The sequence below is a fragment of the Martes martes genome (assembly GCF_963455335.1).
Source record: "Martes martes genome assembly, chromosome: 6".
In the NCBI taxonomy this organism is placed as follows: Eukaryota; Metazoa; Chordata; class Mammalia; order Carnivora; family Mustelidae; genus Martes; species Martes martes.
Window position 1 is genome coordinate 67,390,728 of NC_137893.1, and position 20,396 is coordinate 67,411,123.

General features: G+C 39.9%; 1 protein-coding gene across 2 annotated transcripts in view; it reads right to left on the reverse strand.

The window, feature by feature from the left end:
- Positions 1-20,396, reverse strand: part of EYA4 (EYA transcriptional coactivator and phosphatase 4) — a gene marked incomplete at its 5' end in the record, with an annotated part of 266,943 nt that overhangs the window by 20,106 nt on the left and 226,441 nt on the right. For both annotated transcript variants that reach the window (XM_080807217.1, XM_080807216.1), the window contains 3 exons: positions 1,564-1,653; positions 16,489-16,572; positions 18,043-18,179. In XM_080807217.1, coding sequence (XP_080663343.1) covers positions 1,564-1,653; positions 16,489-16,572; positions 18,043-18,179 — 311 coding nt within the window. The remainder of the gene's footprint in view (positions 1-1,563; positions 1,654-16,488; positions 16,573-18,042; positions 18,180-20,396) is intronic.

A 20,396-nucleotide genomic window follows, 5' to 3' on the forward strand; every position in this document is an offset into this window, starting at 1 on the left:
TATAAAAATTCAAGTTCTAAAAAAGATTAAAATGTGTTTTGTATTATAATGTATATACAAAGTCATTCTGTATGCTACACTACTAATAAGTAGCAGGATTAATTTAAATCAGGTTTTAGAGAGGTGATTATTTTTTCTTATTATCTGAAACTGGAAAACTTGCTGAGGAATACTGATCTTTCATATTGGCCATGAAAGAAAACAAATAAAACCTCTTTAAACAGACAGTAATTTTATTATCCAGTAAAAACAGTGACTCACTGCAGAGAAAACACCACCAAAAAAAAAAAAAAAACAAAACACCCCAAAAAAACCGACATTACCCAGATTTCCAGCACATACATTTATGGGATATACTAAAAAACAGAATTTTTACTCATGTCTCAAGTGCAGCTGAAACTGGTTTTAAGACCTTGTCAATTTTTAAAACTTATTTAAGACACTGACTAATTTGGCTTTTCTTTCTCACACCCTTCTCTTAATTTCAGCATGGTCTGGGGACAAAGTATAAGCTCTGGAGCCAGAGAGACTCCAGAGTTCCAAATCCCAGTTTTACCACTTAGCTACCAGGTAGCCTTGGACCTGATTTTTATGCTTGTGGACCCTACAGTTTCTCCTCTACAAAAATAATGTGATAAATAAATTTATTTCAAAGGTTATAATTCAGTTAATGGGAAATCCAATATAAAATGTTCTGCACAAGGTGGGATTTCTGCAATAATAATCTCCCTCTCCATTTATAATACGATTACAGATAAACACTTTTATTTCACTGTGAAACCACTGGGTAAAAGATAAATGTAAATGCGTCACTTAAGAAGTATTTCACCACAGCGACACTGGATTGAGAAGTACGTCTGTTCAGTGCCCAGCTACTCAATTACTTCAAACTTCACCATCTGAATGCCTAATCACTCAGATCATTAGAAGCCAGATCATATATACCTTATTACGGTATTTATTCAGTGGTCTTGAGACTATTGGGGAAGGGGGAGTTCTTTCATTTTGTTACCGTTTTTAACTTTCCCTTTGAGGTTAGAAATGAAATGATAAATGAGAACAAAAGAAAATAAATGCAGTGCAACCAGTCAGATGTGCTATGTAAATGGTTCTAACACGGTTTTACCCAGATGCAGAGGAAATAAGGAATGATAATGTTGTCTAAAATGAGGCTTCAGATTATCTACAAAACCTAAGGACCCATGCCAGCACTGTGAATAGTACCCAGTGATTTAACCTAAATAATACCCTGGTTAGTAACCTGGAAAAGCTAATGTTGATTCCAAAGGTGCCAAAGGGGTTATCCAGTATGGGACAGCAAAGCAGACTTTCTCCTCTTCTGAGATACTTTTGTTTCAAACAAGTGCCTGTACATAGGCAGACTTTATTATCGCAAGTTAGCTTTTGTTTGTATTTGCATATACACTTTTCCCCTTGACAGAAACTTTCCTATCCTCTTGAGCGAAATATTTTTCAGATTCTTGAGGCTATCTGTCTAGTTAGAAACCATCTAAGCATTGTAATAGTTGGGATACAACTATTCCTTTCTTTTTCAATTCTTACCTCTAAATCATTAAAAAATAAATGTGTATCCGCAAGATTAAAAATCATTTCCTCCATTCGGAGTCCCAGGGTTACAGCCATGGGGGGATCCTGAAATGAAAATACACATGGAATGAGGTAAAATTTCAGTAACCACTTATTATTAAGAATATTTTAAGTTCCTATTGTTGTGGGCAGTGGGGGTGGGTAGACTGTATGGATTTTTACCTAGGATCCAAAAGATTTCCCAGTGATCTAAAAAGCTGCCTTTCCAAAAAGTAATCTAAACCATATTAAATATATAGCTACATCTTTGAATTTACAGGAATTTATACACACATCAAGACAACTTAGAACACATTTCCACACAATCTGTATGTTCGTGAGGAGGAAGAAGGAAGCAAGGTAGTTCACAGGACCACGTTTATACGTACCCCATGGAAAGTCCTTTGGAGAAATATATTTGGATGGGCTACTGAAGAATGGAGAAGACTTAAGAGCTGGCGGAACACAGTAAAACCACCACTCAATTATTAATTTCATTTCGATCAACAGGCAGTATTTATTTGAATATGCATATAAGTTGGTCTAACCTGCATTTGACTAGAGATTTGACTAGAGAGGGTAGCATTGAGGATAACTAAAGGAACATTAATTCAGTAAAAGTAATCTGAGTAGAAAAGATATATGTTTGAGGTTTAATGAATGTAAGGGAGTTAGTAAGGAGGCAAGTGATTAATTCTTGTCTACAGAAACCAAGATATTATCTAGCAGCAATGAGTTGAGAACCAAGACCAAAGCTGGTACTTTACCATGATTAACCAGAGCTGAAAACCTGACAACAGAGGTATAACACTTTGACAAGTAGGGAGAGTTTAGGGATAGGGCTGGGGAAGTAATTCAGGCACAAATATTGTGGTTGAAATGATGGGAGCTTGAAATGATCTTGAAAGAAGAATTGCAATAGGTATACCTCTGGAGATACAGAAACTAGAAAACCTGGAAGGGACAAAGCCTCATCATTTGAGACCAGAATGGGTATTAGCAGGGAGAAGAATATGGTTTCGAATAAAGCTGACAAGTCTAGAAGGATACTGTTGGTTTTGGCTGAGAAATTATTTTGGAAGACTTTAGAGGGTGATTTGGGTTGAGTGGCTGGGCCAGGAGCCAGACTGTAGGGATTTGAGGAGAGAGAACCAAACTTGTGTTTTCAATGTTCTAATAAATGGCATTTCAAAAAAATGTATTTAAGCTTGGAGAAATTAATGTTAACTTTACTTCAATTTATGATAAGGATATGCAACCCAACAGGCCAGTCTATGCCGGTATATAGCCCTGACCTCATACCACTTAGCAGGAGAAGCCCTTCCTTTTCTCATTCCTACACAGCAACAACAGATTTTCTGCCTATACTCCCTTCCATAATGCTTTAAGGAGGAAACCCTAGAGTAAACATATTTGCAGTGAGTGTCAGTTTCATAGTCCATAGTGATTAAAACCTAGAGAATAGGAATTGAGTGCTAAGAAAGAAAGAGGTCACTGAGGTGTGCTGAGCCAAGTGAAGACTTGATGTGGGAGCAGATGAAGACAGGGCAGTAACAATATGCTGGATGTCGACACAATTTTCTAATTGTTTGCATCACTTCCTTAGAGATTTCTGTGGATTTCATAGTCAGAGACTCTCTTTCCAAAAACAGATGTTCACTGTTCACATACTTGATGGCATCCTGGTATCATGTCCTCCAGTCGCTCAGACATGTCTACTAGATTCATTTGTCTTGCACTGACAGGATCACTTGGAGCAACACACCCAAAGACCAGATAAATTCTATTTTCTCCAACAAATATTCAAGAACCAAACAGAAACAGGGAGTGCCTCATTTGTGTCTCAGAAGGCTCTCTTGCTGTTGCCCTCAAGTATGAAATTCTTTTTCCTTACTTCTTTTGTTGTTGTTCATGTGTCCGTTGCTGTTGAAAGAAAATCCCTGAAGGCTGAATAATTTTGTTTCAAACTCTACATTTGTCTTTTTCTGTTCGGGAATTCCTATTTCTAGTCTCTCTCTCTCTCTTTTGGGGTGGGGTGCAGAGGCTGAGGATGGAAAACTTGTAAATATTCTGTCTAGTCATGGGGCCATGAACAAAAAGTCTATAGAAATATCAGGAAAAATCAAATGTAATTATAGCATGAAAACATATAATTCCATTAGTGACGCTCTCTGCTTTTGAGGAATGTTCACTGATGCAAGACAATAAAACCGAGCTCTACGCTACTCCGTTATGTTTCTGATGATTACTGCCCTAAAGATATATATTTCAGATGGGGATTCAGAAACGTCCTATTTAAAAGGTTTTCCTTCTGGAGACTCAGTTGGTTGAATTCTTCTCCTATAATGTGCCAAATTTTCTTTTTTAAGTTTTAAATAAAATTACTGAATTTCTTATATTCATGTCTCACATTCTTTGCATTTATAGATCAGATTTACGAGGCTGGGAGAAAACATACTGTTCCTCTTTGATTGTTACTTTCATTGATTCCACGCTTCTGAAGTCCATAACTCTCTATGCTACCCATGATAGGCAAATCCATGAAGAATGCATTTTGTGTATCTGATAAGCATGCAAATACAATTTAAAAAAAAAACCAACATGAATTCTCTAACAAGTAAGCACAGCGTATGGTATGATGAAAACTGTATTCGAGCGCTCCACGGGAACGCAACCCCACGGCACTAGAAGGGGTCGTTCGTTGGTTTTTCAGGCAATGGAGATTCCACATCACCCTCTCCTCAGAGCCAGGACTTAGTAAGCATTCTGGCAAAATATCATTTGTTAACCGGGAAAGTTTAGGTTTGAGGTTTGTCGGAGTGTGAACTAGCTGTATTTTACTGAGGTTTCCAGAGAACAAGGCCTGTTGAAAGGGAGGGGTTGCATCAGCCATGCCAAAGGCTTGGCACAGATGGGCTAGGGATAGTCATGTCCAAGCCAAGGAAAACCATGTCTGTAAGAAGTGGTGATCTTATTTCTAAGAGAATGTTTAGTGAGGGCTTACTTTCAAATACCGAGTTCTCCCTTCTCCCCCAGCAGCTTACTAAGTCACTGGGACAGCTAAATCTAAGCGGGTTACGATACCACATTTTTCTAGCTGAAGAACCCACAGATGTTAAGACTCCAAGAAAGGTGACCAGCAAGTTGGTGGAGGTGGTCTTTGCAAGGATCTGTAATGGTGGGTACCCTCTGCTTGGCCAGACTCCTACGAAGGAGCTACCAGAGCCAGCAACCCCATGGTTTTATCAGGCATCTGAGAGTTAAACATACTTCTGGATTGAACCCAAGTTTTATACAGAGATGTTTGCTCATTTTCATGAGATGTTTGTAGAATTATGGGCACCTTATGAATCAAGAGTAACTGCCCTTTTTAAGTTTAACTGTAGTGCGTGTTGAGTTTAGGGTCTGAAATGAAGTGACGGTGAAATCTTGGATGGGGGGGAGTGGGATAATAAGGGCACCAACGGGGTTTTGTGGAAGCTCTGATACATATTATACATATATAACAGTTCCAGTAGGTTCCAAGTGTCTACAGCAGAGTTTAACATGGCGCAAACTGAACTTCTGCCAATTTGCTCTGTGTACCGCTCTATTAAAATACTTCAACTATTCTCAAGACATTTTAAGGGAGGGAGGGGGAGACAGAGAGAGAAGGGAAAAGAGAGGGGGGGGGATGAAGAAAATGAATAAGACTTGGCCCTTAAATGTGTGATTCTAAGCCAGATGTTACCAGTTTTTAACCAAGTCAGGATCAAGTACGGCACTTCTCTATATCAAAATACTAACGCCTATTAGCCATGTTAGCACAGAACATAAATTGGAGCCAGACTGTCTGTCTATGGGCCTCTGGCCTGCACTGGGCCATCAGCTGGAATTCCTCCTCTAGAGACACAATGTAAAAATATCTCAGGAGAGGCAGCAGTTACAGATTTTAAAAGAAAGAAGGAACTCCCCCCCCCCAAAAGAACTAAAGCTCTTGGAACAGTTACTCCTTTGGGACTGGAAGCACATTTGTTGACTTGTGGGCACAGAGACAGATGTGCAAATTTATTACAGTGGAGGAAGACAATAGCATTATGAACTCGGGTAGGAAGAGCTAGCGGGTTTGTGAGAGTACATGAACTGTTCTCATCAGTGATGGGGGGTGAAATGAAACTCAGTCAGGAATCAGAGAGGCAATTTTACAACTGACGTGTTTCTTTGTGATGGACAGGCAAAGGGCTTCAGGCTTCTTGGGGGAACTGGAGAAGGTCTCAGGAATACCCATTCCATTAGCGTGTGGTCAGTGAGTATCTATGATGTGTTAGACGTGTTCAAATTCTAGGCAGCGAACAGAGAATCCAATAAGCAAAGTTCTTTCCCCTATGGGGTTAATATTATTACTAGATGAGATACCTGATACATAAGCGGACAAAATCCATGTAAATATATAGTATGTCAGGTAGAGAAAAAAATCAGAGTTGACAGATACAGAAGACCATGGGAACAGGTGGTGATGGCTCATTTAAACAAAGTTCAGGGAAGGCCTTTCTCAGGAGGTGACAGTTGAGCTAAGAACCTGAACAGGGTAAGGACCTAGTCATGCAGAGAAGAGGGGGCAGAGAGCACGTGTAGAGGCAAGAGGGAGTCTGTGTGTGTGGACTGGTGTGAGGCACCGTGACCCCAGTCAGAGAAGGGGAGTGGAGCGAGTAATTAGAGAAAGATGGAGTGTGCAGCTGATTCAGACACACGTGAGAGGCCCCAGCAAAATAAGGCAGGCATTTGGCAAGCAGGTCATTCCTCAGACTTGAAGGCACAGGCAGAGAATGAGAGCTACAACTGGAAAACGGGCTCCAGAGGCTTTTCTGGTGATTGGACCATTACAACATGAAATATGGCATAAAGAATAATCCAGGAGAGTGGAGAGCCAGGGATGTAGGCATGAAGAAGGTCATTCAGTCAGTTTATTGGGTAAGCACAAGGGCCCGGATTCAGGACATGGATGGAGGTGCACAGAGAAGGTAGAGAACATGGTTATGGTGTGAGGGTGAAAGAATTTTTTTCAGTGTTTCAGTTTGGGGTTTTGTTTGTTTGTGTTTGTTTGTTTGTTCCTCCAGTGAAGAGGAGTTTTATGCAAAATTGAGAAAGAGCTGTGAAGGTCTGAGGGGAGAGAAGGTTTGAAATAAGTCAGCTGAAGAATGAATTAACTCAAACGTGCTGTACCCACTGGGCCCAATCAGCTGTTGAGAAACAGGTGGAGAGTCAGGTGGGGTTTTCTGCAACAAGAATCTGATGTCAAAAGAGCAGGATAAGGATAGTGAGGCTTTATGGGAAAGTGGGGCTGCAGGGACATCCAGGGTTTCAGGGATGATGTCTAATGCAGAGCCCGTCAAACTTGACCACACATGAGAAATACCTGGAGAGTGTTTAAAAATCCCACTGCTTACCCCCCACCCCACACCAGTGACCTTAGATTTTCTGAAGTGGGAGCTATGCATCAGTAATTTCAAAGCTCTCCAGTGATTCCAATGTATAAATAAGACAAAGTCAACAGATCAGCGCCTCGCTACTCAAAGTGTGGTTCACAGACCAGCAGCCCTGACATCACCTGGGAGCTTGTAAGAAAGACCAAATGGCAGACCTTACCCCAGATCTACCCAAGCAGAATATGCAGGTTAATAAGATCATCAAGTGATTCATATGCATGTTGATATTTGAAAGTACTAGTTAAGAGCTCTCATGAAGTTCTGGGAGAGTAGGGAAGACCGGAGCTGGTATGACCTTCTGGTTTCCCAGGAGGTAAGCCTCTAGGTTGCTTCCAAAGGACTCTAAGACTTGATCTGTCTGATCACTGAGCAGAATTTTGGTTCAGTAGACTTTTTTAGGAACTAGGATTCCCTACTAATAGTTTAAAGTTGTGAGTAAGAGTGCACTGCCTCATCTTCACCTCCATAAAGACCACCTGTGGACTTAACTTCGATGACCAAATGACCCACACAGATACCTGCTGGACAGCTGGCAAAGGTGGAAAACTAACTAATTTTTGCTCAGGATTAAGAGCATTCATCCCAAATCTAAGCGTTTGGTGTAAGCAACATATTTGCAATTAAATACTAGTCAGTATTAAGTAATCAGAAACCCTGATGGAGGCATCATACAACTTACCACTACCAACTTCTGTTTCAATCATAAGAGAGTTCAATGAATACAGCTCATCCAAATTTATTAAACTAAGGACAGAACATATATAATTCAAGGGGAATTACAGTAGTAGTAATTAGCTAGACTTACAGTTGCTATGCTATACCACTGCTAGTGTGGAGACTCCAGATCCATGAGACTTGTTGAATTTTTATTATTTTTTGGCACTTCTAACCTATCGTATGCCATATATATTTTTAAATTTGAAAAACAAAATAACATTATGTTTATACTATAGATTTGCAACTGGGTGTGAAGGACAGATTGGGGAGAACAGTCATGGACTGATGAGCTGGAAAGCCCAGGACTGAGAGAGGAGAGGTGGGGCAGAGACGACTGAACACACCAACTGTGTCGGCCATGGGACTTGGTGGAGGGGGGGGAGCATGAGGTGAGTGGTACATGAGAAGAAGGCTATGGAAAAGAGAGGTGAGACATTACCTAGAAAATGGACAGTTGATGATTTAAGGAAATTTAAGGGACTTTGATAATCAAATCTGTCCTGTCCGCCTGCTCAAGATGGGAGATAGAACAAGTTTATAAACTGAGATCATAAATGGACTGAAATTTCAAGGGAGGTTATAGAGGTCTCCTCTAGAAGCTCATGTTTTTAAGAAATGGATTACCACTCACCTTTCTGGTATACTAGCTTCAAGCTAATAAATGTGAGGTCCCTTCAGGATCTTTCCCTTTTCTCATCTACTCCCAGAAATAATTTGGTGAGGTTGGGCTTCAATAAAAGTGAGCACGATGTTTGGCTATTCATGATATCACCTAGAGCCACTCAATCTCTGAAAGGAACAGATACTCAACAGAAAAGGAACACAGAGCTCTCCAAGAGGAGTCCCTATGACAGAGTTTGAGAAACGTCACTGTCTTTGACTTAGCTTTACTCATATGTACCTACGCACTGTAATTATGTACACACCATTCATGTACACACAAACACACATGTGCATATGTGCACACAAACACACATATTATGAACAACAATGTACTGCACCACAACATTTGTGAAGCCTACGAATTCTGCTCTCACTCTTTTGTATGGACCACACACTGTCCTGTCACCCTCTAATTCCCTACAACAGTGAGCCACGTATTTGACATCTGAGATAAAACAGCAGATATAAATATATGCACATTTCTTTAGGAAACATTCAGTTTTCCCAAAATTCAGTTTCCCAAAATTCAGATTTCCTTGAAGTCACATAAAGTACGTTAAACTTACTGAATGTTTATTTTGTGGTAGGTAATGTGTCGAATTTTAATGCCTTGGCTCATTTAACCCTCCTAATCACGTGATTAATTTTATCATCCCTCCTTTTTTTTATACAGAAGGTAACTGAGGCTCACAAAGTTTAAATACACTACTGAGTTCAGAAGTAGAGCTAGAATTTAAACTCAGGTCTATTCTCCCTTCAATGCCAGAATGCTTTATTCATTATGCTTAGAGGGAAGGTGACCTGCACTGGTGTTAATGTTGCCACTGGGGTGGCCTCTAGTCCATGATTCCAACCCTTAATTAATTCTAATCACTTCCTTTTAAGCCATATTGCTTTTCCTTAGTTGGCCAGCCCCTAAGTCAGTACTTATCTTCATAACTACCCTAAAACTTAAAATCCAGCTGGTGCCATTTCAGAAATTTTCTATGTAAGTGTGTATACACTTTTAATGTAAAAGTAATCAATGGGCTTATGCTGACGGACATCTATTTCTCCAACGCCGCTCTTACATAAGATGTTGTCTACAATGAGCAAGTAGTTTGGGGAGCTTGAAGTTCAATTTTTCAGTACAAAGTAACTAACCCACTGTTCACTTTTCCTTCAATCTTTTCCCTGACTTGGGCTACTTCCTTAGCTTCCTCACCCATACTATGGAATAACTTTAGAGAATCATGGTTTCAGAGCACATGACATATTAATGCTCCCAAATGGATCAAATCCCTAAAGCACAATTTATTTAGTTCCTTTCATCCCTCCTTCAAAAAAGAGGAATTACTACAACTTATTAAATAAAATAATACAAAAACATAATCAGGGAATAGGAAGAGTCTTCACAAACTCTAACCGATGATGGATGAGGTGATTCCTCATCAATGTCCTGCCCAATTTACAAACTCCTATTCTGGAGCTCTACACGGCTGAAAACTATACATGCCCACAGGTGCTCTGCTGTAAAGCCCATCATCAGTTTCATAAGCCTCAAGGCTCAAACACCCACAGAGCTCACTTGCCATTATGGTAAACATCCAGGAACTGTTCTGCTTGGGAAAAGAGCATGTTGTGTGGACAACAGAACAGAGTGCAAGAGTGTTAAGTTTTTAAGAAGATTCTTGGAATATTCACAGTATCATTTACTTGTAAGTGAAGCTAGAGTTTTCCAGAAGTTTCTTTTCTAAATTAAAATGAAAAAGTTGGGCGCCTGGGTGGCTCAGTTGGTTGAGCGACTGCCTTTAGCTCATGTCATGATCCCAGAATCCTGGGATCAAGTCCCGCATCAGGCTCCCTGCTCCATGGGGAGTCTGCTTCTCCCTCTGATCTTCTCCCTTCTCATGCTCTCTCTCACTGTCTCTCTCTCAAATAAATAAATAAAATTAAAAAAAAATTAAAAAAAATAAAATGAAAAAGTTTGTTACACAGGGCTATTTACGACTGAAATGGCATCCCTAAATTACTATGTTCCATGCATTTTATTTTTATAGAAACCATGAGACCAAAAGAATGCAGAGATTAAGAACACGTCAAAGAAATGTGGGTTCTGACTGGCCATAGCACTTACGAACTGTGTGAGATACTACCAACCACATGGGGCAGTGATGAAAGTTATGGAGATAACGCCTTGAACAGGACACTGGGCAAAAAGTCAGGCCCACAGCAAGAACTTCAAATGGTGTTTATTTTTTCTCAGTGAGAGAAAGGAAGATAAATAGAGAGGTAAGTAGGCATGGCTCTGTCAGGACATGACTTTGTATCTCTGGCGCTTATATTTCCGTCTCCCAGCTGATTAAATATCAGGCCACTATGATACCACTTCATACAAACACTGACCTTCTATGGGTCCAGAAATAAATGCCATTAGTCATTTCTCATTTGGGGGAAATAATGTGTATTTTTATAAGTTTTTTTGGCCTGGGATGTGGATGATAGTTTTCAGAGCAGAGTGCTACTTTTTATACATTTACATTACCTCATTTAATCCATCCAGTAACCCCAAGAAGGAAACTGATTATACCCATTTTGAGATGAGACAGGCTCAGAGGTTAAAAGAGTTGCCTGCGGCACATCCAGCCACAGGATTTCCCTCTACCTTCTAGCTCGGTGCTCCTTCAGATGGGTAACTGCTTTAAAAATGGTGCTCACCCTCTTGGGGTGACCGAGAACTGTGGGAAGGGATCGGCTACATGAGGGAGGGAAGTGTGTTATCTCTAGTCCCTTAGCATCTCCGTTTCACCCAGAGCACGTCCGCGCTTGGATGTTTTACATAAAGAGCCTCGGTGTGATGCAGTGAATGTGCACAAGCATTCTCGGGATAGAAGGAAAGAACTGAAAAAATCACTATGTTACACAAAAATGTTAGGCTTTAAAAACGCATGTTGTGCAACCAAGACTCATTGAACAAATGAAAACAAATGAAGACGTTAACAATTGCACGCTGAGGGGAACTTTAAGTAGCATAAGGGTTGTCCTTTCCTCTCTGGATAGAATGGCCCTGGTCACTTTTGTTATTAGCAAAGTCCTTCTAAATTGTCAACTAGTCACCAGAATGACCTCACTTCAAGCAGTCCTCAAGGTCATTACTGAAGACACTAAGGAACTGAGGAATTAAACATGGTTACAAAGGATTCTCGGCTGTTAAAACCTCTCAAGACCTCTAACATGATAATGTGCACTGAATGGCCATAAAATGTAAGTAGTCTCTAAGTCTCTTTGGCCATAAGCCTTTCCACAAAGACTATCAATTAACATGTTCCAGAACTCGCTTTTTTCAAGAAGAAAACATTGGGGAACTATTCTATTCTATTGGCTCTTAAAGCATGGTTCATCAGCTTTATTGGGGGTTTATTCCAAATGCAAAATCTCAGGCCCCACCCAGACCTACAGAATCTGAAACTCTGGGGTTGGGACGCAGCATTTGTGTTTAACAAGCCCTGCAGGTTATGGTGACTCACGTGGGAGTTCGAGAAACACTGTTCCGGTCTAAACTGCTACCACTTCCTCCTTACTGCATAGCAGCCTGCGAGTCTCCACAGAGCACCCAATTATAAACCATCATGTCCCCACTCAGCCAAAACCCCTCCAACACACTGCAGCTTGAATAAACCCCAAGTGCCTTATGGGAGATACCCTAGCGGATGTGGCCCCCCACTCACCACTCTGTTCTTACCCTGAATTATTCTCTCCGTTGTTTACAAGCTTCCAGAGACACTACTCCTTTATATTCCTGGAACACTGGAAGGCTTTTCCTGTTCCAGGGCCCTCCTGCGCCCTCTGCCCAGAACAGTCCTCCATGTTCTCCCCTTCCTCCCACATCAGCACGGCTAGCTCCTTCTGGAATCCAGGTCTCAGTATCAATGTCACCTCCACGCTCAGTCCCCTGGGACGCTCTACAGGACGCAGTTTCACTGTCTTCACGGGGGTTACGGCTATCTGCTCTGATTTTGTTTGCTTGTGAGCTCCATGAGAGCAGGAAGCGGGTCTTGCATTAAAAAATAGTTGCTAGATGAATATAGTCTGTCTACAGAGCTCTAGTTTCACCATTTTTACTTGTGGTTTGTGGTCAAGTGAAAGCTGCCCGATGCCCTTTTGGCCCCCTGAATGACCTCTGAGCTGCACGTGGTCTCCAGCTTCAAAAGATGGGGACATAACATCCCTTATTTAGCTCTTTCCCAATATGCCAAATAGTAATGTCTTACTGGAAAGAAGACTATGCCAACTTCTTTTTGGACATTAAGAAGCATGTCAAGAATCAAATGACTTTTAGAAAAATGTAGGTAATAATTCAATAAATAAAGTCATCTTAGTTGTTTTTCATGGATTTCAAGAAGGGTGTTTTCATTCTGATTAGAAAAAACGGAGCCTAAACAAATTTTTACTTTAATTTCCTTAAACTGCCCCAAGTAAAACATTATTCAATATGGTGAATTCCAACAGGCTTCCCTCCTGTTAGAATCGTATAAAGTATAAGGAATTGTTATGAGACGGACCAAATGTACCAGCATTTAGCATTTTTGTGACATTGGTCACGTTTCTCAGCTTCTCATAACCCTGGGTTTCTGCATCCATCGAACTTGGATCACAAGAAGTCACAGCAGAGTAACTAAGAGAATTAAGGGGGATGACATTTGTGAAAGTTTTTTGAATGTTAATTCATGCCAACTGTTCTGAAAAGCCCTTTAAACATGTTATCCTTTTCATTCTTATTCACTACAGGTACTATTACTCCCATTTTACAGAAATTGAAGCCCAGAGATTAAGGACTTTGTCTGAGGTCACAGAGCAGCAAGCACTGGCTCAGCGCTGGGTTTTCAAAGTGAAGTTTTTCTAACTCAAAGCTTCTTGTCCTTAATCATCATCCCTTCTGCTTGTGAAATGCTAACACCGGCTCCATCTACCACCCAGCAGGTGTTCTACAGATGTCAGTTTACCTTCCCCAGACTTTCAACAGTCTGGTTCTCTTTCCCATGCTATACCGCCATGAGGCTGTGACATCTGTCTGCCACAATCCATTTCACTGAACGTTTCTTAAGGTTTATCTCTTGATGGAAAAGTATTCCAGTCTTCTGAGAGAAGATCATTCGAATCCTTTCAGCCTACAGAGGACTCCCATAATGGCCTACACAGTTCCTCACTGCCTGTCTACTCTTTCTAGGCTAGGTCCCATACTTCACTCATGGCGCGTTGAAGGTCTGTGCTGTGTGATGCGCTACAGCAGAGACGAGATGGGCTCTGGGGTCAAAGAGTCCAAGGCCCATGACTCATCTCTGCCATGGACTAGCCTGATGACTCTGCACACATTTTATTCCCTGAGTATGTTTCCTCCTCTAGAGATGGGGAGAAAATCCTCTCTCTTACAACAATTGCGACACTTCACACCTGGCACGCTGCAGGCACTCAGCAACATTAGTTCCCTCCTTCCCCTCACTTTGCCCCACTCTTTTGATAAGCTCTCCTGTTTTAGGCATTGACAATGTCTCTTTTGTATTCCAACAAAGCTTTCTGACAGTACTTTAAGAGAATGGGACTTGTCCGTGAAATGAATGCTGCGTGTCCAGGTGGCCATCTGGGGAGGTGACAGGTCCCTTTTGATGATACATCACTGCTGAGGGAAGCATGAGAACTTTGCTATTAAATCCCTCTTAGAACCAGTCTGAGTCACTCAAGAAAGGTGACTTGTTATTCAGGTTTTTTTATAGTTCACCACCCACCCCCCCCCCCGACTCCTTAACTCTCTACTGGTGCCCCTTGTTATCGCAAAAGGAGGTCTATGCTCAGTGCTGGGAAGGGTGCAACTTTATGGTATTTTTGCCAGAAAGAAATATATATATATATATGACAACCATGCTCCTTATTTATCACCTTGGGTTCAAATGATCTTACTATTTCTAACAATTAAAACCACCACAAAAGGATGAAGTTCTGAAGTGAGGAAACACTCCAAAAATCTAAAGGTAATTCCAAAAGATGACTTCCACCACTGATCTGACACAATGGAAACCACATGGATATTTAGGTATCGTCTTTGATGGAGCCTATTTTGAAGGGAACTTCATTTCGATTCATATGTTTAAGTTAGATTTCTTAAATAGTGAAGTAATATGAAACTTAGCTGTATAAAAATACTGCGGTCAGCTCAAGCAGGATTTATTGTGTATTCCTCATCAGCCAAAACTATTTCAGAAGAAATGCTTTAGATTGTTATCTGGAAACTTTTTAGACTGTATACTCCACCAGTCATTGAATTTTGAATGTGCACCCCAAATTTATGTATGGTTACTTAATTTATATGTTATATACATATTCTTTAAATTATAATAATATGCATGTATTTGTAAAGTAAGTGCATTATAAAACATAAAACAATACAAATTGCAGGACAAAAATTTGTGTGTGTATGTGTGTGTGTGCATGCGTGTGTACACACATTATCTTTTTTCCTTATCTCTGTGGAGCATTTTATATATCTGCACATATTCATATATCCTACTTTGGAGACTGTGGTCTTACATGACAATGACTGTGATAAAGGGGCTAAGGCCCTTTTTTTCTAAATAGCTGTTTGTTGTGTTGTTTTTTTTTTTTTTTTTTAAGATTGCATTTATTTATTTAACAGACAGAGATCACAAGTAGGCAGAACAGCAGGCAGAGAGAGAGGGGGGAAGCAGGCTCCCTGCTAAACAGAGAGCCTGATGCGGGGCTTGATGCGGGACTCTGGGATTATGACCTGAGCTGAAGGCAGAGGCTTTAATCCACTGAACCACCCATGCACCCCTAAATAGCTGTTAAGCAAAACTGTTACCTTTTGTTTAGTTACGTATATTACTTAAACCAAAAATCAAATACAGGGCAGATTCACCAAGAGCACATCCCATGAATATTTCAAGGAGGAAATACTTGAGCGCAATTCATCATTTCTGGTCTAGAAGACAAAACTTAACAAAACTGCTAAACAGGGCATGCTGAGCTATCATGAGACCCTCGTAAATAATGAAGCACTATAAAAACACAGGGAAGGCACTTCTATAAGTGTAATATGTAAAGGAGCCAAGTCAGATGTAACTCTGAATACGGTAATTGAAGGCAGACCAAACATATTCTGAGTTGACTCTAGTCAGATTATGAATCCTACAGAGTCAAAGATTCAGACAGGAATGGCCTAAACCACTGCGGACCTGACAAGTGTTTTCCCTGACAAGGAGTTGCCCTGATCTTTGTACTAGCACTTACACAGCGTACACCAACACAGTCATAAGAGGCTAGCTAACCACAAAAAAGATGGCAAGAAAGAAAGGAAGAGGAGTTACAAGACCATCGGTCTCTGAATTTGTGTGTGTGTGTGGGGGGGTGTTATCCCCACTTGCTATTCAAATGCTTATTCAAAGTTATATAAAAAAAATACTTAGTTTCATAAATCCAAAGGATCTCTCAGACAAAAGATTATTTCCTTATTTCAACTGGCATTCAATAGCAACATTTGGTGCAATAAGTGATTTCAAACAATTTCTTAAAATTTCTTTATTAGAGGGTAATATATGATTTTATAATGTTACAAGTCCATTTGAATTTACAAAAAAATTTTTTCTAAAGTGATTATGTCATAGTAATAAGCTTGCTTTTGACGCAGAAAACTCAAAGGCATTCTGAAAAAAGAATTCAATTTCGAATTATTTTTGTAAAATTTGCCGGTTCTCATTAAAGAACAATGAGCCACTGAAAATTAATTAAGAACAGATTTGACAGCCTACAATTTAAATTGCTCTGGATTTTTTTTAAAGATTTATTAATTTGAGAGAGAGAGAGAGAGAGAGAGCACATGAGAGTGTGCGCTGGGGGAGGGGCAGCAGGAGAGAGAGAATTTCAAGCAGACTCCCTGCTGAGCACAGAGCCCAACCCAGGGCTCAATCTCTTGACCCTGAGATCATGACTTGAAATTGCTCTGGATTTTTGAACAAAATAAAATTCCAACAAGGTGACTTGGGGGGAAATTTCTTGATCCTCTTACCTTGCCATACTTCTGGGCATAAGACCCTGTGAGCAGTGAGTGGAAAACAATGATGGTTTCATCCAAGTCCCAGACAAACACACGCTGAAGAAAAATACAAGTATCAAAGAATTATCAAGTTCTAAGGAAACAGAAATCTCTTAGTTGAAAACATCTGACTTTGTCGTTAGGCATAATCTCAATTATACGGAATTTTACAGAAAACTACTCTACTCCATTAATTTTTTTCCAAGTTTGCCAGATGTCACTGTGATAAAACCAGAGGGGGAAGAGTGATTTTAAAAAAGTCATAATAAGCTTAAAGATCAGATGTCCTAATTTGAATGAATTCATCTAAATATTTACTTGCAGTAAATACCCCAAAAGACACATTTGAACTTAGGATATAAGTGTGCTTGAAGTCTTATTTTAAAATCTCTCACTTCACGGATTCATGAGGTTTTGCAATTTGTGTAAAGGATTAAATTTTTTAAAATTTTTGAAAAAATCATTGAGTTATCCCTAGACAGAAATTGCAAAGTGTAGACCTTTGGGTTAGATTAGGCCTTCAGAGGGGTTGTTTAGTTTGCACAGTGTTTAGAAAGATTTCAAATTATTGATCAACATTTCAGGATTTGAAGATGTCACATAAACATCAGGGTTCTGAGCACAGCAGGGAAACAGGAAGATACAACAATGCTGCCTGACATTCCACGTGGCAGTGATTTGTGGGCCCTCTTCAACTAGGCCACTGCTCCTTGCTCCCCACATTCTGCCGCTGGCTCCCTGGCCCTGTGTTCACTCATTTCTGTCACCTTCCGGGTTCCTGAAGGCACTGGAATGTGCCACTGTCCTTCAGGTGAAAGGAGTGATGTTTTACAAAGAGGCACAATGACTATCATTTTATTTTATCAAGTCTGGAAATTTGGGTATTTTTCTTAATTGAAGGATGCAGTTGTGTAAGAAGTAACATAGTATGGTTAAGATAGTTTCCCTGATGTTTTAGAATAAAAATCAACCTGCTTGGCATGAACATATTTCAAAAGAGCTTTCAACCAGAGGAATAAGATGCATAGAAGTTTTTATAGAGATAAAAATGTTATCATGTTATCAAATGATCAGAATTTTTCCCATTTTCAGAAGACAACTTTTCTTTTCCATACAGATTAATTTCACCTTTTTTTCAAATTCTATTGACCCCCCAAATTTTATTCACCCATATAAACATTCTTCATTACCTTACTACTACCAAACAGAGTGTCTCTCAGAAGATTAAACCATTAACATTGGCTTTATTTTGTAAATTTCTGTTTGTGCCAATTAGGACCAAAAGATGCAATTATCTCAGGCTTGGAATTTATAAAGTTCCATCATTTTAAACGTTTTAATTTTACCATTACAATGGATGAAATCTCAAATTTTAGAGCTATGAAACCCCTACATGATGAGATCCACTCATTTCATGATACTTCCTTCTTTTTTTTAAGGTTGAAACCTTATGGAACCATAAGGTGTAGAATATCATTCAGTAAAATAAAACATCAGATTACACTCCTTACGGATAAGTCAGCATACCTCCAGGTCACTGTCAGGAGGCGGGGAAGGATTGTTTTTCCGGCCTCTTCCTCGGGATTTTGACCCAGAACTCCTGCACGTTCTCTCATCAAGATCTTTGATAGGTGTGGAAGGGCTCTGCACGGTATCAAACTCTCCTAGAAACAACATGACTTGTGTCAAGAAAAGCTCTTCATTTTTAGATCAGGTATGAGTCTTTGTTATGAATTATCTTAACGAATCTTTATACAATAGAAAGCTCCTCCTGACAAAAAAGATTTATCATCCCAAATACACAAAATCCCCATTCAATTAAAAATTTTGCAGGTCACACAAATCCCCCATAGTTTCAATCTACACGATCTATTAAACCTGAATGTGTTTTATACTCTATGTGTCTTCACCTTCCCTGTCTCTACTGTCCCCTTCATATCCATCCAGATTTAGTTCTGTTCCCCTCTTTTTATATCAGAGCTCAAAGGAGGGGATGTCTTCATCTGGATCAATCCCATCCCTCCACCTATAAACTTGACTCCAAGCCTCACGCTCTAAGGGAATCGTGCTCCATTAGTTAAACCCTTTCTTAACTTTCTTCCCACCTCTTGCTTTTCTGTGGGCCACAAACAAGTTTAAAAGTCCTTCCCTTGACCTTGCATTTTCACTTAGAAGTTATCTGCTTGCTATCTTCTCTTTTTAAAGGGATACTCCTTAAAAGAACAGTACATTACGAGACAGGGTTGTCCAAAAGAAATACGATGTGAGCCACAAATATAACCACATATATAATTTAAAATTTTCTAGAAGCCACAATAAAAAATGTAAAGAAACATGTAGAATTAATTTTATTTGTATATACTAATTGAGCCAATATAAACACAATATTACCATTTCAGCATGTAACCAACATGAAAATTGTCAACAACATGTTTTACATAATCTCCTTTTCATTCTAAGTCTTTGAACTCCTGTGTGTATTTTACACTTACAGCAGACCTCCAACGGTACTAGCTCTGCTACCGGTGCTTGACAGCCACTCGTGGCCAATGACGACAGCAGTGGACAGTCCATGTGTCTCCACTTCCGGACATCTGATTTGTCATGATTGCTTCACCAAAACCCTAATAAAACTACTCTTACTCAGAGTCCTGTTAACCACCTAACCAACGGATGTAATAAACAGACGCAGTCCTGGGACGCCTGGGTGGCTCAGTTGGTTAAGCGGCTGCCTTCGGCTCAGGTCATGATCCCAGTGTCCTGGGATCGAGTCCCACATCGGGCTCCCTGCTCCGCAGGGAGCCTGCTTCTCCCTCTGCCACTCTGTCTGCCTGTGCTCGTGCGCTCTCTCTCTCTCTCTCTCTCTCTCTGACAAATAAATAAATAAAATATTAAAAAAAAAAAAACAAAAAAACAGATGCAGTCCTTATCCTTATCCTGGATGCCTGAGCTGTTTGATCCTCTTAAACACCACATCCTTAGAGCCATTAGTGGGCTTGTGATCTCCTAGCTCTGGAAGCTCTCTCACCAGGCCTTCTCTGTCTAGGAGACACGCACTCCTTTTCCTCCTCCCATTCCTTGTATGCTAGTATTTAAGAGTTCCAACCTTCCATCACTGTCTTCCTTATTCCACACCCTCTGGACGATCTAATCCTCTCATGGGTTAATCACCTTCTCTGAGATGACCCATGCATAAACCCACACCCCCAATGAGGCCGCATCCTACAGAATTTTCAGACTTTGTATCCAACTGACCTCTGCATGTCCCCTAGGTACCTGAATGTCTGACATGTCTATAGCTGGGGGTGGGGTACCTTATAAGGAAAGTGTACTGAGCTGTGGCAAATCTGTGGGAGTGGGTTTGCATAAACCAAAATGACAGTGAAGTCCTCAAAAGTAACAAGGGTCAGACTCACTGTAGGACTTGAAGCATTTCACTCAATATCTCTGAATCTCTTTCTTTGTATATTAAAGCATGGGCAAGAGCAGCTACTTTCTGAATTACTGAGGGAAAAATGATTTATATTTAATTTGATGTGAATTATATATGTAAACATTTCTAGGAGAGTCTGAGGGTAAACTACATTTAAAATTAAATTTAAATTACTACATTTAAATTTAAATATAAAGAAGTTATAATGATTATGCCTTGTCATAAAATTAAGGAAAAATAATTATGAGGATAGCCAAGTAGTTATTAATCCAAATAACCAAATCTGAACAGGCTAGACAGTATCTAGGTCGTATTTCTTCCGAGATGTTCTAAATAAACAATCATTTTTACATAGCTCACTTGTAATTATTTCCAATGGTTATAACATTTTCTTTGGGAAACACTGTACATGTCAGAACAGCATCAAAAGAAACCACATATCTGTGCT